The 14,930-nt window shown below is 40.1% G+C and overlaps 1 protein-coding gene across 1 annotated transcript in view; it reads right to left on the bottom strand.

The window, feature by feature from the left end:
- The window catches only part of drp2 (dystrophin related protein 2), a 78,484-nt gene that overhangs the window by 25,086 nt on the left and 38,468 nt on the right, over positions 1-14,930 (bottom strand). Inside the window, exons 4-12 of the mRNA XM_061290863.1 lie at positions 14,391-14,511; positions 13,340-13,451; positions 12,951-13,107; positions 11,522-11,668; positions 9,477-9,555; positions 6,703-6,763; positions 4,980-5,041; positions 4,060-4,134; positions 563-764 (exon numbers count right to left, since the gene is read on the bottom strand). Coding sequence (XP_061146847.1) covers positions 563-764; positions 4,060-4,134; positions 4,980-5,041; positions 6,703-6,763; positions 9,477-9,555; positions 11,522-11,668; positions 12,951-13,107; positions 13,340-13,451; positions 14,391-14,511 — 1,016 coding nt within the window. The remainder of the gene's footprint in view (positions 1-562; positions 765-4,059; positions 4,135-4,979; positions 5,042-6,702; positions 6,764-9,476; positions 9,556-11,521; positions 11,669-12,950; positions 13,108-13,339; positions 13,452-14,390; positions 14,512-14,930) is intronic.

Below are 14,930 nucleotides of genomic sequence, written 5' to 3'. Positions count from 1 at the left end.
TGATATACTGTAAAATCAAAGTTTCAAAAAGAAATTAGACTTCCACACACATATTCAGAGGCACCTCTGTTATTTAAGTGAAACCCAAAAGCAATTGCTGGAATTTATGCAGAGAGTGAAGTCTCTGATTGTCTAATTAGCAGTAAGTCCTAAAGACCAGAGCACAAAATTTACAACACTCATGAGATTCCTCTTTTGTGTTTATGTTTCAGCGCCGTCTTTCTTTTTTTTTCTTTTTACTCTTTGGAGACGGTAAGAAATAGACAATAAGAAGCAAAAATATGAGGTTGAAAGTTAGCGTGAAAAAGAGGATTTGTCTCAGAAGGCAAGATTGATCCCGTGCACTATTGGAGCTTTCGTTGTGTTGTGACGCTTTAAAGACGTCTGTACACAAAGCCACCGAGACGGTAAATACGCTGGAGGAACAATATTATTTTTTTACAGCAATTGTAGATATTATTGTGCTAGCGTCAGGATGGCAATGACACCGTGGCATTAGCTAGCAACCGATCAAAATGCTTTGAAAATGCACAAAATGCTCAATTGTGTAATTTCGACCTACCTGTCATAGACGTTGAGCAGCCAATTGAGACACATGTCCACGCAAAGCGGAACGTTGACCTGGACGGTCCTCTCCTCCTCCAGCTTCTCGTAGAGCGCCGTCAGGCCGTGGATGACCTCCACCACATCCATCACGTGCTCCGCCTGATGAAGCTCCTGCTCCCGGAACACCTCGGAGAGGTTGCTCAGTGCCACTAAATCCACTAAGGACACAGATGCACACACAAGACACATTCAGTACAGGAGACAAGCCTTTTCTTTTTCAGGCTAGAGTTGCATTGATTGATTGATTCCATCAGTTTCAGTAAAGTGCATTTTGTAATATGTGATTTATTTTTATTATTAATGTGCTTTTATTAATACATGTAAATTTCCTTGAAGCTTACGGGAGGTAAAATTACATATATTTGAATGCTTCTTTTTCCTCAGAGTTTTTCCTTTAGCATCATATCTGCCTTGATAAACAGGGGTTCACTGTCAAGAAATGTCCTAGAATCACAATGAATAAAATGAATGCATTATTGTTATTCTTTAATATATTCTCTATAATGAGATGGGATGTTTCTCTGAACTCCCTTTTCAACGCCACCCTTGTATTGATCAGAATAATAATGCTTAGGGGTTGCCATAGCAAAGTTATGCATGGATACTGCTGCACATTACACTCCAGAATGCCAGAAAGTCTTGAGATTTCATTCTACCTTGCACAGATTTAAGACACCATACGCGGGATCTAGCAAAGCAACCACATAATATAACCAAGTCTTATCCATGTTTCAGTTATTTGATGCAGCCTTTGTATCGGATCCGTCTATGATGTGTTTCGGCTCTTTAATAATCATTTATCCATGGATGTATAACAGTGGCTTCATTATTTTTAAATGAGGATTGGGTAGTCCATTGTTTTGTCAGATGAGTTTTTTGTTGCCTGTCGAAAGATTAGGAAAACTGAATTTATCCAGTTCCATAAAAAAATAAAGGTAACGTGTATTTTTAGCACCTATTCAGTGTCATATACGGAACGTAAAGGTTCAATTATAATTACCAATCCACTTCCATCATTCAAGCCTCAATAAATGCAAACACGGCTGATTCAGCCTTTTATTTTTACCCACTTAAGTGGATGCTTCGAGAGCTGTGACAAAAAATGTGATCCTCCCACTCCTAAACTAATTTGATGGCGCGTCCCTATCGAGTACCTAAAAGGGTGCGCGTTGACGGAAAGTATAATTGGCCCGATCAATAGTGGGGTTGGAAATGAGGACGAAATCACCTAGAAATATGTTTCAGGATGCGCTCTTTTATGCCGTACCACTCAGCAATTGTGCGGTGGGAAATTATCCAGACGGCCAGCCAATTAAATCCTCTAATGATACGGCGTCAAAGACTGAAGGAGGGATGAGGAGATGAGAAGGTGGACAAGAGGACGAGTCACTGAAAGACATTTTGGTGGAGTTTGTGTGCAGAGCCAGGCCATGATTACAGGAAGTGTCAAAGTACGTACTTTGGAGTAGAGGCAGGCTGAAGGTTAATGGAGGTCAAGCTATCGAGCGAAAGAGGACATCACAAATCACAATGCTATTATATGACCATTATCGTATCACCATCTCTACTATCCCAATGATTCACAGCGCAGAACTAGGAAGTGCATATCATTTATAATGTATGGATTCTTGATTCAAGAAATGCACTCGCTGGCCACTACATTAGTTTTACCGCTACTTTTCACTAACCCCATGGGGTACGCGAGCAGTACTTTGGAGGTCAGCAAAATTATTTGCAATAACAGAGTTCATTTATTAAAGCGATGGAAATAACCGGGAGGTCACTAGACCAAACACAAACAGTGTTTGCCTTGTAGCATAATCAGCAAAGTGATTTTTTTTAATGTTTTCAGATACCAAGGAAAAAAAACTCGGAAGCTTTTGTGGATTGCCTGATAATTCACACATATAGAAATAAAAAAATTTTTGAGCAAGTGCATTGGCATTATTGTGACAGAATGTAAAAACAACAAAAAAAAAGGCTCTCATGGATGGCTCTCATGCAGCTTACGGGGCTACAATTGTATTCAGTAATCAGATGACTTTTTCTGTGTTGAATGGCTAACATTCTTTGTAGTGTACTAAAATGTGATTATCTTATGACTGTTATGATTTTTTTTTTTATTGTGGCTGTAGTTGGCAGTGTACTCTGATTAATACATCGCCTGTTGTGTGATGGATTTTCACATTGACATTTTAGAGCACAATTGTGTGCAAGGGTATATATATCTTAAAAATGTCCAAGACATGCAATTTTCCAAAAATCATTTTTCTCGTGGCCCAATAGCTTCAGTATGCTTTAATCACACACGCACGCACGCACACAGTCACACTGCAATATTATAATGTAACTTTGCTACTCAACGAACGTGTGATTAAGATGTCTGGCCACTGCAAAAAGTAATGACCCCGCAGTATTTTTAATGCATCATCCCCAGAAGCGCCGATGCTGTCTCCTATCGGATAACACCTCCATTTAGAAGCATTACTTCTCTTGAGAAATGGCTTGGATGTGAGAGATGTTCTGGCCGCGTAACGAGGGCTTTGACCCTGAAGCAGAACATATTCAAGGCTTAACCACGCAGCACCAACTGATTACCTTCTCCTCTCCCGGTCAAATAGACCAATTAGTGTCTCTAATTACCTGGTACGAAGAAACTGGTGAATGCCAAGAGTAGATTTAATGGCTCTTGACTTTTAACGCATAGCTCCATTAACACAATAGAGATCCAACTCTTCAAGAGTAAAAGTAGAGCAATGATTCCCAATGACAAACTCTCCGAGCTAATGGCTATGAAGTACATCTCATTCTATAGAAGAGCTCGTCATAGTGGATTAGACATAGTACAGGGGAACAATTTATCACTCAACTCAGAAATAGTCTGCACAATTGATCTGAAAATGACATGATCTAGTGTCAGCAAAGACATGTATGTGTTATAAACGCGGAAACAGCATTTTCCAACATATCCTCTATGGGACCTTACGTAAAAAATATAATATATTATTATTATTATAATATTTGGGCTTCCTAAATGCTGTGTGGATGAAATATAGATACAATAAAAAAGCAGATGCACATAAATGAATTTTTATGTGGCTGCAGGTTTCGTATATTAGAAGAAGCAGCACAATGTCCATTGAGTTGTAGCAAAACATGTGACAAATATTTTTATAATTTAAAACATGATTAAATGCTATTTGTCATATTAATAATACAATACAAACAGTGTTTTTTTTTTCTTCCAAGACGTCGAAAGAGATGAATCACATTTCTATTCATTTCCATGAAGACAGATGGTTTGAGTTACAAATTAAAGTCATAGCTCAGAGCACCACTGTATAGACTTTTCACGATATTTCTGTTTGGTGCTGTGCCCTGAGATACTCCTCGTGTAAATTATGTACCTTGGTGCAATACATACTGTATAACAGTGACAGATGTATAACTTACATCTGAGAGCCTTCTGAACCCGCCGCAGCTTCATGGCTGTTCTGTACGCTGAGAACTTGATGTTGTTTAAATCCGCTGACAAGGAGACAAATACACAAATGGATGTTTATTATCATTAAAAACACAAAAACATTATCATACCAGACAAAGACACAAATGGATGTTTATTATCATTAAAAACACAAAAACATTATCATACCAGACAAAGACACAAAAGGATGTTTATTATCATACCCGTGTAAGATGCCACCAGTAGTTATCCCTTTGCATCCCTTTTTGGTGTCTGTCTCTTCATTTTGTCAAATAAGGTTAACATCAACAATTACAGTTAATTAAATGTTAAGCAAAAGGCAATCAGTGCAGCAGCGATGCGGTCACTGAATTATGTTTTTTTATTATCAGAAAAAATAACACAAGACACCTTAATGAGCTTAGTTGGAGTTTTTTGACTTAACGCATGTCTCTGTACCACTAATTCATACACACAGAAACATAAATAGCGGGAAAATGTCACAAATCATATTTAAAGCAACACACCTCCAAAACCTTTCTTTCATTCTTTCAGGCAGTGCGTATAAATATTAATAATGCAACTATCAATGGCATCTGATTCCCTGAAAAAAAGTTTAAGCTGATTAAGAATGAAAATAGTGCTCTGTAACGCCATCAACAACAGATCACTAAATACATATTAATATATAAATAATTTGGTCATGACATACTGCTACAAATAACATTCATGTAAACAGTGCACAGATTATTCATGGTCAATACAAATTTGCAGTCGCATCAATAATTTGCATAAAATATAAACGGAAAGAAAGAAAAACAACCCTATCTGCTGGATCTAGTCACTTTTTAGTATCTACTGATTAAAAAAAAAAAAAAAAAAGCCTTATTGCGGCAGTGCAGTTACTCACCAAGCGCTTGGTACAGTTCTGTCATCTTTGGGTGGTCCCAGCATGTGGTCTGCGCCTGATGGCTGCGGAAAAGCACAAGAAATGTGCAGATCAATGTTTAATGTGGCACATTTAAATAGTAAAGGCAAGACAAAATGTTTCCCATTAAAAATAAAAAAAGTAAAACTACACAATGTGACAAAAACAATTAAAGCAAAGCACGGCAATTAAAAAGATAAAAACTACCAGACGAAGGTTTTTTTTAAAGGGAGCTTGGATTTGAAGAGAGTTGGCACTGTCTCATGTCTTCACTCTCTCCAGGCAATTTATTCCATATTTGAAGGGTATTACAACTGAAGACAGCTCCAGTGTGTTTTTTGTTCGAGGCACGGTGGCCGCTAGGTCATCTTAAAATAATATAATCATGAAAACAAGAGAGAAAGCTCTTGCAAATGATACATATAAATATTCATCATTGGCAACTGTGGACGTACACGACACACAAAAGAAGCAGCAGCCCTCTAAAGTTGAGTGCATTGAGAGAACTTGTGTTGCCACAATATATTTTCTTTACCTGATCATTTATTGATCTTACTTTTAATGGCGATTTAAACCACGGTTCGTGTAGACCGATTGTACAATTCAACAAGGACGAAAAGAACCTGTTTTTATTCGGACAAACATGCTCGGATTTAATAGACGGATTAGTCTCTTGCGATAAATCAGAGCAGTGCAGAACTGCAGCATCGCCAATTCAATTTTAGATTAAGTTGTTGCAATCATGTTTTTGTATTGATCCTATTTCATTGCTATAGCGAGTAAGTGTATTTTATTGATTAGATAGATGCACAGACTGATACTTCATTCACATAAAAAAATAACCGGATTCTCAAACTAATGGATTTTTTTTTTTCTTCCTAGAATTCCCTCATAATCTGAAGGGAAATTAAGCAAAGTGGACAAAATTAATAGTGTACCTCTGTTAATGAAAGCCCATGGTGGTCACGGGAATAATTCGAATCTCCCAATAGTAGCACTAAATTAAATGTTGAATGAGAATTAACCAATGAGAACCAAACACTGCTTCTGAATTGTGGTTAAAGAGATTTATTTTACCAAACAAACTCCAGAAACAGGCCAGGACAAAAATGATGGTACTCTTAACTTTATATGTAGCACAAGCTTTTGAGGCAATCACTGTAATCGAACCACTTTCGGAGCTTTCAGTCAGACTGCTGCACCTCACAGCGGGCATTCTAGCCTACTCAAACTGTTCCAGTTGTACCTGACTAGAAATAAGACTGTAAAATACACAATTTGCTAAAAAATGATATGCGCATTGATATAGGGATGTCCAATTGATGTGATGACGTCAACATGTTGAATTTGCCCAAAGTTAAGGTAAGGAGGAAAATTTGATTTATATGCTTGTTCTAGTACATATGGAGATGTGTATATATATGTATTTAAAATATGTTGAATAGATGTCAGAAGTCAAATTTGAGTATAAAATTGACGAGTGACACATTCATACTGCTCCATGATGTCATTGTGGGCCAGTGGAGAACAAATAAAATTGTCTTCAAACACCAGTGGGTTTGACAGTGATGCATGACTTTATAGGAATTTGAAGAAATATAAAAACAACAATAACATGTGCTCCCTTTAGTCTTTTTTTTTTTGGTTGCCTCTGTTGCCAGGAATAAACACAAACCGTAGTGAGTGACCGTGAAGCTGCACTTACTTGATGTAATATGGCACTTTGTTCGGGGAGATGGCACGCTCCCATGGTATCTGCACTGAACCTGCACATACACACACACGAGAAATGTATACAACGGGATGAGCCGCCATGCGTGAAAAGCCACAGTGCACAATGGACTCTGTGACATTGTGCCCAGATAGTGTTGTCCATTCAGACCTTATTAACAGGGATGCTCGGGTGTGGCCAGACAAAGGACAAGACGAGAGCATTGTGTGTGTTTGGCACGACCAAATAGGAGGAAGAGGAGTGAGATTGGCGACAATGCGTTATATTCCGAGCAAGGAACCTCAGTGGGCTTGTGAGCTACATTTGTTATTTCGGAAATAGTATATCGGTTCAGAATGATTCAAAACGAGTTTCTTTTTTTCAAACTAGTATGAGCACCAACTACTGCTGAGGATGACTTACTCAAAGTCTGATTTCTTCTTTTTTTTGTTTTGCCTTTAGTATTGTGGCTGGTATTGGGACCTTCCACAAGGTATCCATACCTCAAAACAAGCCCGGTATCAGCACAACCTTTATTGCCAATGCAGAATTTTTGCAAAACATATTAGCAGTTGACCCCGGCATTATCTGCTGTTTGGTATTTGCAAATTTGCATTTTTTTTTTCAAAAATTCTGCTTGGTCAGAATAAGTTTTCTTATCAAATATGATCATATTGGAAGTAAAGCATGAAATTACTGTATTTGAATTCAAAGAGTAAAATGGGGAAGAATATTCTATGTCAGCTGCGACGCCTTTGTGCACCGTCTCAGTCATAGCCGTGAACGTCACGCTCGAGTTCACCTTGGCAGCCAAACAGAAGACAAAGCGTTGAAGATCTCAGCCGTGCGTGTGTGTGCATGTGTGTGTCTGCACTTTAAAATTGAACAGAGGCAAGAAAAAAGGGCAGCGAGCCAAGAATGTCATCCCGTTTTAAAGGGCCAAGGGTGGTGAGAAAAAAAGTCCATCCATTGCTGAAAGTACAAATCAAAGGTGTAGCATTTTAAAAATGAAACTTCAGTTGTACTGTGTTGTTCAGCCACACAGATGATGCAGCTTGAATCAACTGCGTTAACCAGTCTGACCCTATGGATATTTACAGTATCAATTGTTCTGAATTAACAGTTCCATGAATGAAGGCATTTTTCATGGAAACCTGTTTCCACCAGCAAAAAAAAATGTTTTTAATAACTTTAATTCATTTAGTAAAACATTAAACATTCTAATGTGTATCTTATTAAACAATTTATATACTCTTTTACAAGTTATACCATTATAACATGAAAGATGAATACGAACTGTCGTCTTTTTTCCTCAAAATCTGTGAATTAAAATATATGAATTTTTATTCATCTTTTCATCCTTCAGCTTATTAAATAATTGATTTACTGTAAATAAACATGTTAGTAAGATAAACAATTTTATATATACACATACATTTAACACTATTATTACAATTAATTGAAATTGAAACAAGTAAGCACGATTGCTATGCAGCCATCTCTTCTCTAATTAGTTTATTAAAATTAATATGAATCCTTATTGATCCTTTATCCCACTAAATCATTGGCTGATTGAGATACTCTAAAATCGCTGCTAGCAGAATAAACTTTTTCAATAACTAACCAATGACAATTAAATCTGTTTTTTTATAATCCCACTGAGTAAATATTTAATCAGACCATTTCAAATACCGGACACTTCACCTACGAATTTTCTGTCTGGTTTTTGTGGCCCTTGTGTACAAAAGTTTGGTCACCCTTACACTCAACAGTACCGTAATTTTCGGACTATAAGTCGCACCGGAGTATAAGTCGCACCAGCCATAAAATGCCCAAAAAAGTGAAAAAAAACATATATATGTATATAAGTTGCTCCTGAGTATAAATCGACCCCCCCCCCCCAAACTATGGAAAAAAAACCGCAACTTATAGTCCGAAAATTACGGTAGTTACAATATGTTGCTTAAAATACATAGCAGACAGAAAACGTGGCTTCCACTTGTTTTTATCCATCCAGGCATCATAACAAAGCTCCACAAAGGCAGACTTCTCAACGTGGTGCAACGAGCTGAGCATCGCTGCTATTTACACCGCAGTGATGGCATCTGTGAGCCAGCATGACGCCAGTAAAAAGTGCGCCAGGCTGCCTGCCGAGAGACTCCCGCTCAGTCACGCCATGACGCGTCATCTCAGTCTAAACTGGGCTAAGTAAATCACATTTTTCGGTTTCTCTGCAGCCTCTCCTTATTTTTTTTAAATCACCCAGCTCCGCTTAAGTAAGAGCAATGAGCTATGTGATGAGCACCGGCGGGGAGGCTTCTCGGAACATGAGCTTCAACCAAAATGCGCACGATAGCTGGGACAGTTTACAATCTTATCACGCCAAACTGTAGTCTTCAAATTGCGGGGCGGGTATTTGAGGATGTTTGCTAAACTTGCTGCTTTTAATTTCAATCAATCATTACCTGGACCAAACTCTGAATTACAATTTAGTAAGTTCAGGACTGTTCAGAACATCCAAACTGGATGACATTTGAGAGTAGAAATGTTAAAATCCTAATTCCAGATTGATTCTTATCATCAGGCATATGTTACAGCTGCTTTTCCTGCCGCACCCCCTCCCCTCCTGCTTGGAGAGTCGGCCAGGTAATCCGTTGCTTTATGGATTCCAGCCTACACAATTAAATTGGACTTGACCTTGACTTGACGCAGAAGAGTTTGTTAACTCGTCTGGCCATCTGAGTTTTTTTTGCTTGCTTCTTGCTTACTTGAAAGGAAGTGCTGCGACCCAGGGCCAAAGTCTCGGTGTGCGTCCTGGAGTTGCTTTAGCCTCTCCTCAATGGAACCCTGAGAAGACACACAAAAAACACACCGTGTTAAATCAAAGGGAATAATGTTACGTGTCACCCAGCTGTCACAAAGCCCCACAATGGCAGCTCATACACGCCGAACACCTGCTACTCCTCTAATAGCAAAGCCTGGAATATGAATGATGTCTTTCACAAACGTTTGCCCTCCTGAAGGACTTTGAGAAGCCTTTGAAGAGCATCAGGTAAGAAAGCTTGGCACAGATCACAGAATCATAAATCGGGGCGGAAAGGGATCAGCGATTCCTCAGGTGCTCCGGCAGGCAACGTGCGAAAGAGGGCAAGGGGATGAAACGAAATGCGACGTGGATGAAGGATATCGGCCCCGGCATTCGCTTCATAAATTACGCTCCGCTCAGCGGGGTGTTGAAACACATCTGCAAATATTGGGAGGTAAATCCAGTCGCAGTGACTCCTCCGTTAAAGAAAGACCAGCCTTGAAATATTACAACGCAGGCTCGAATGATGAGCTGCTATGATTTGGGCTGTGATGTAACTAATTGCTGCCGAGCCCAAATGTGATCTGCTGTGCTCTGGCAATTTGAGCCGCCATAAGGAAGACAAATGGCTACATTAGCCCCGATCGACAAATATTAGCAAATCAAATTTGGACATCGGTCCATGATGAGAGCAGAGCAGCCTAACTCAACACGGTGCAGGAATAGGAACTTGGGTGGCAGTTTTAATGAAGATGGAAATAGTCCTGGCAGAAAGTGCCACAATGAATTGTTAACCTGAAAGCAGAGGCGTAGCCAGGAATTTTTCCAGTAGGGGCGCACGCCCACAGGAAAAAAAATCGAACATCACCCACGCCGTTCGCTGATCGCTAAAACAACATCCGGGTCCGGGAGGCAAACGGTGAATGGATAACATCGCGCACATAGAATAGCGCAAGCACATTCGCGCAAGACCGAAAGAAAAAAACGGCATGAAAATGAATAGAAAAAAGCTCGATTTTTTTCAACCGGGGCGCAAGGAGTCCTAACCGGGGCGCCGCCCCGGCTCGCCCCAGTTTGGCTACGCCTCTGCCTGAAAGAGTGCTATGTGAAGACATTAATGAAATACATGCTACTGTATCTTAAACCTTTTTTTCAAATACAGAACAGTACATTTGTATTTGGGTACTTTTTCTGTGATTCCAGCACATTTGCACAAGTTCCTACAGAATGTCACAGGTGAAAGGCTTAAAAAAATCAATTGAAAAAAATCTAAACCATTCCAACATGTGTATAAACCCTAAACCTAACCTGAAGCCTCCTGTTGTTGGCAAACCAATGTAGCACAAGTATAGCTAATAAAGCGCTTGGTGCGTGCTCAAATATAATCAATACAGAAATGGTGTGTGTGTGTGTCTGTGAAATTCCGATGAGATTTGGAGAGAAAAGCTTGAGAAGAACCGCATTGTGACCTTGCATCGCCGCCAGCAATCCAATAAGTTCAAGACGGAGGACAAAGCCTAATGTTGAAGCAGCCAACTTTACTTGCTTCACTGGATTACAAAACAAACCCTCTGGTTTAATCTGCTGTGTGTTGTTGAGCCGGCCAACTGATTCACTCTGAACCATTTTGAGGCCTCGGAGGCAAAGGAATGAAGCAAGGAAGATAGAGGCATCAAGTGCACATTTGAAATGGGAGAATTGATTTCTAGGAAAAAGACAGAACCGAGGTTTTAACTATCGGAAGCCCCGTGGGAGAAACAGTGAAAATCTTGCCATGGGTCAACTGAACCTTACGAAAGCTTTAAAAATGAAAATTGTGGTTCTCAAACATTGTCGATCCAGGACAACTGTTTGTTTGATATCCCCATAAGCGGCTTTGCATTTCTTTAAAGGATGCAAAAGTAATTATTGGATTTGAGAACTACTGCGTCAAAGCCTTGAGTGCTTATGGCAATTTTGATGTGAGAGGGTACTGGGCAACTTTGGAGACCGGGCAATAGTCTGTACCTGTAGCAATTTCCATCTGTTATTGAGGTGCTCCAGGGCGCGAGCGTTTTCCATGGACAAATGAACGTCGGAAATAGCCAGTTGGTGGGCCAGGTCGTTGATGTGCTTCATTCCCTCCTTCACCTGCGTCAGTTCTTCTTTGAAAAGCTGTAGTGGAATTCAATTGCTCTCATTAAATTATTATAATAATGACACAGACATCCAGAACATTGGAAACTGTTTGAAATTGAACTGTGTGAAAATGTGGGTTATCAAAATTCTGACTAAAAGGAACCATTTACACACAATCATCGTCACTGTCTGTAGCGGTTCTAAAACCTGAGTGCAAGAGGATCTTTGAACCAGTCTCACCACGACCAATAAAACACAGAGTGGGAACACATCTTATGGATGCATATATATATTTATGACTGTGCCAGATATTTGGCTCTGTCAGCAGTTTGTAATACCTTTGGGCATTTTGAGTGCAGATCTTAAAAAACTCGAAAGTTGAGATGAACCCGGAGGAGGAAATCTTTTATGTGATATTTATTTGCGATGAGACTGCAACACAGTCATGGTTATTACGCAGCTTCTGGGAAGATGATTCAGGGGTGGGAGTTTTTGCCCATGCACGATCCTCGTTCTGGTTTGAACCCGAGCGACTCGTTTTGTGCACTCAGGCACAGAAAAGGACTTTCTCTAAACGGTTTGCACAAAGTTGTAAGTATATAATTGTCCAAAATGTCTGAGATAAAAAGCAAGTAATGTGAGTGACATGAGAGTGACTGTTTTCTCAAACTGAGTATGTAAATGAGGCTTTGGTTCTAAACTGATAAAAACAAGCTATGACATTTTAACTAATCGAGCAACTCATTATCGAGAGTTAATTAACTAATGCAGATCGGCGTCTGATGACAGCGTCTTATTAGCATGCGTTGTCACATGTACTTTTTGGTTTTCATCATTCAGTGAGTGAGAAGCTGCTCCAAAGGTTGGAACGAAGCGTGCTGGCTGTGACACAAGTCCACGCTGCGACATGATTACTGTGCCCTTTTGCCTAATGAGTAGCGGCACGCAATTATAGGCCGCAACAACTCCTCCGTAATGACGAAGCCAATGACCTGCCACTTGTTTAACTTGTGCGAGGATTCTAAATCCAAGCCTTGTCATCGTCATGCTGACTGGCAACACGGGGCTCAATTATTCATGAAAACATACTGCGTTGGTGTTTTAATGGATTACACACTCTTTTGTGTGAGGTGGATGTTTTCTTCAGAGCCGATGGTATCAAGTCAAACCTGAGTAAGTAGGTCTGACCTTCATGTCTTGAATAAGTCCTTCGTCAAGTTACATTATTAATGAATTAATTTGGGTCAAATTGTACTTCTTTTAACACTAGACATCAATTATGCCCAAAAAGAGGGAAGACGGGTACGTATTTATTCACCTTGGTAGCATCTATGTGGTCTTGCAGGGAGTCGATGAAGAGGTCTCCCACGGGCTCCCATGCGTCTCTCACCCCTTCGGCCTGCTCAAGGGCCACCGCTAGCTCCTCCATCACCGCCTGAATCTGGAGGAGACGCTCTAAGGTCCTCTCCATGTGTCTGTTGTGATTGGAAACAAAACAAATAGCATGAAGCTGTTTCAATTGTCCATTTTTGGCAGAAGTCAGGGGTCTCTGTTTGCGGGAAAACAATCTGCTCTGTTTGCGCAGAGAGTACTAACAGAGTCTGTTAGAGTAGGAGGTTTTACAATGTTTCTAATTCCCATAACATGCATGCTAATTTTCATTAGGCCATGTGTGAATTTCAAACGCAATAAGAAACAAGCAGTGACCTGTGTCGGTCGACACAACGTGCCGTCAGCTTCTCCCACAGGTCGCTGGCCACATTGGCCTGCTTCCACACCGAGCGGCTCACATTCAGAATCCGTCGGCGGGGTGACACCTCTGCAGAGATGGGACAATGGTAAAATTGATAAGGGATAACGTCTTGATATTAAATAATGATGAAAGATAAAAAGGTGCTTATAAAGACAGAATGGTCTGGGAAATAACAAGGGAGGATTGGGAGGGAAGAAGACGGTAGGAATTAGGGGATAAACAAAAATAAACAACTTTGCAATCCACAGCAGTTGCTATGTTTCAACCCACTTTTATAGAAGTTAAGTTTTCCCCTCGCAGGGTTGATATGAATGTGAACCCATATAAATGTTTGACAAATTACACAAAAAAGTACGGGCAACTAGTCTTAAAGTCAAAACCTAGTCAATTGTTTGTTCAACTATTTTTCAATTTAATTCATACGGTGCATGTCAGTAACAAAAATTCTCATCTCAGCATCATTAAAAGTCAAGAAACTTGAAGTTTGTCTTCACGGGCCAAATAAAATGATATTGTGGGCCTTGGCTTTGACACCTGCGGTGAACTCTTTGGCTTAGTTCTCTTTACACCTGGACTGGATTCAAATGGACCTCTGACTTGAAACATGTACGAGTACAAAAAGCAAATCTGTGTCATTGTTACAGCTATTTGTCTAAGTCAAAGGTCATGTTTCCGTTCTCCCACACCCCTGATTCAAATGATTAGCTCATCAGCAAACTCTGCAGAAGCCTGATAGTGCATCTGATGTCTGTATTTGAATCAGGTCTGTTGGGGGAGGGGAAACATCTAAAACATGCAGGATAGGGTCCCCCAAGGACTTTGACTTTTGTATTTTGAATATATGTATATCACTTTATAGTTTTGCCAATTACATCTGTAACTCTTTGACCCTGGATAAGCTTGGTTGGGGTTTCAGAAAATATGTTCTTGAGGACTGCACCTTGGACTGACAGCAATGAATGCCTTCTGTATATGTGGTTTCTGACAATAATTCAAGCTGCTGACCTTTGCCTTCTGCCAGGGTCTCCTCCGGCTCCTGAAAAGGATGCTGAGCCAGGAAGGATTGGGCGGACTCCAAGACCGAGTAGATGAACGGCCCTCGAGACTTGACATCTTCCATGAACGCCTGGTGAGAGAACCAAAAGAGAGGGAAGCGAGCATGAATAAAAGAACAAACTCAAAGAAACAGTTTCTCGGCAAACCAACAACCTCTGACCAGACATCTGAAAGAGCGAGAAGGAAATGTGCCTTGTTTATAAAAGATTCAGTTACAAGCCCAGCGCACAGATTTGCAGAGCCTTCAGACAAACGCGGCGCTAATCCTTCACAGTCAGAAAAAAAAACAAGTGGGTTTGCCTTCCAATGATCTGTAATTCAAACAAGTTTATGTCAGCCATCTGTTAGAGCATTTACTCCCAGGCAGTCAATGATAGTGATGTATCGCCACTGGGAAACGACCACCTGAGGAGAAAAAGCAAGATATTTACAGTCCTTACAAGCACACCCGAATGCACCATTAAGCAAGCAAGTGGATTGACGCCCATA

This window comes from Syngnathus typhle, linkage group LG1, assembly GCF_033458585.1.
Source record: "Syngnathus typhle isolate RoL2023-S1 ecotype Sweden linkage group LG1, RoL_Styp_1.0, whole genome shotgun sequence".
Taxonomy (NCBI): domain Eukaryota; kingdom Metazoa; phylum Chordata; class Actinopteri; order Syngnathiformes; family Syngnathidae; genus Syngnathus; species Syngnathus typhle.
Note: the sequence above shows the minus strand (reverse complement) of the source record. Positions and strands in the feature narration are given on the sequence as shown.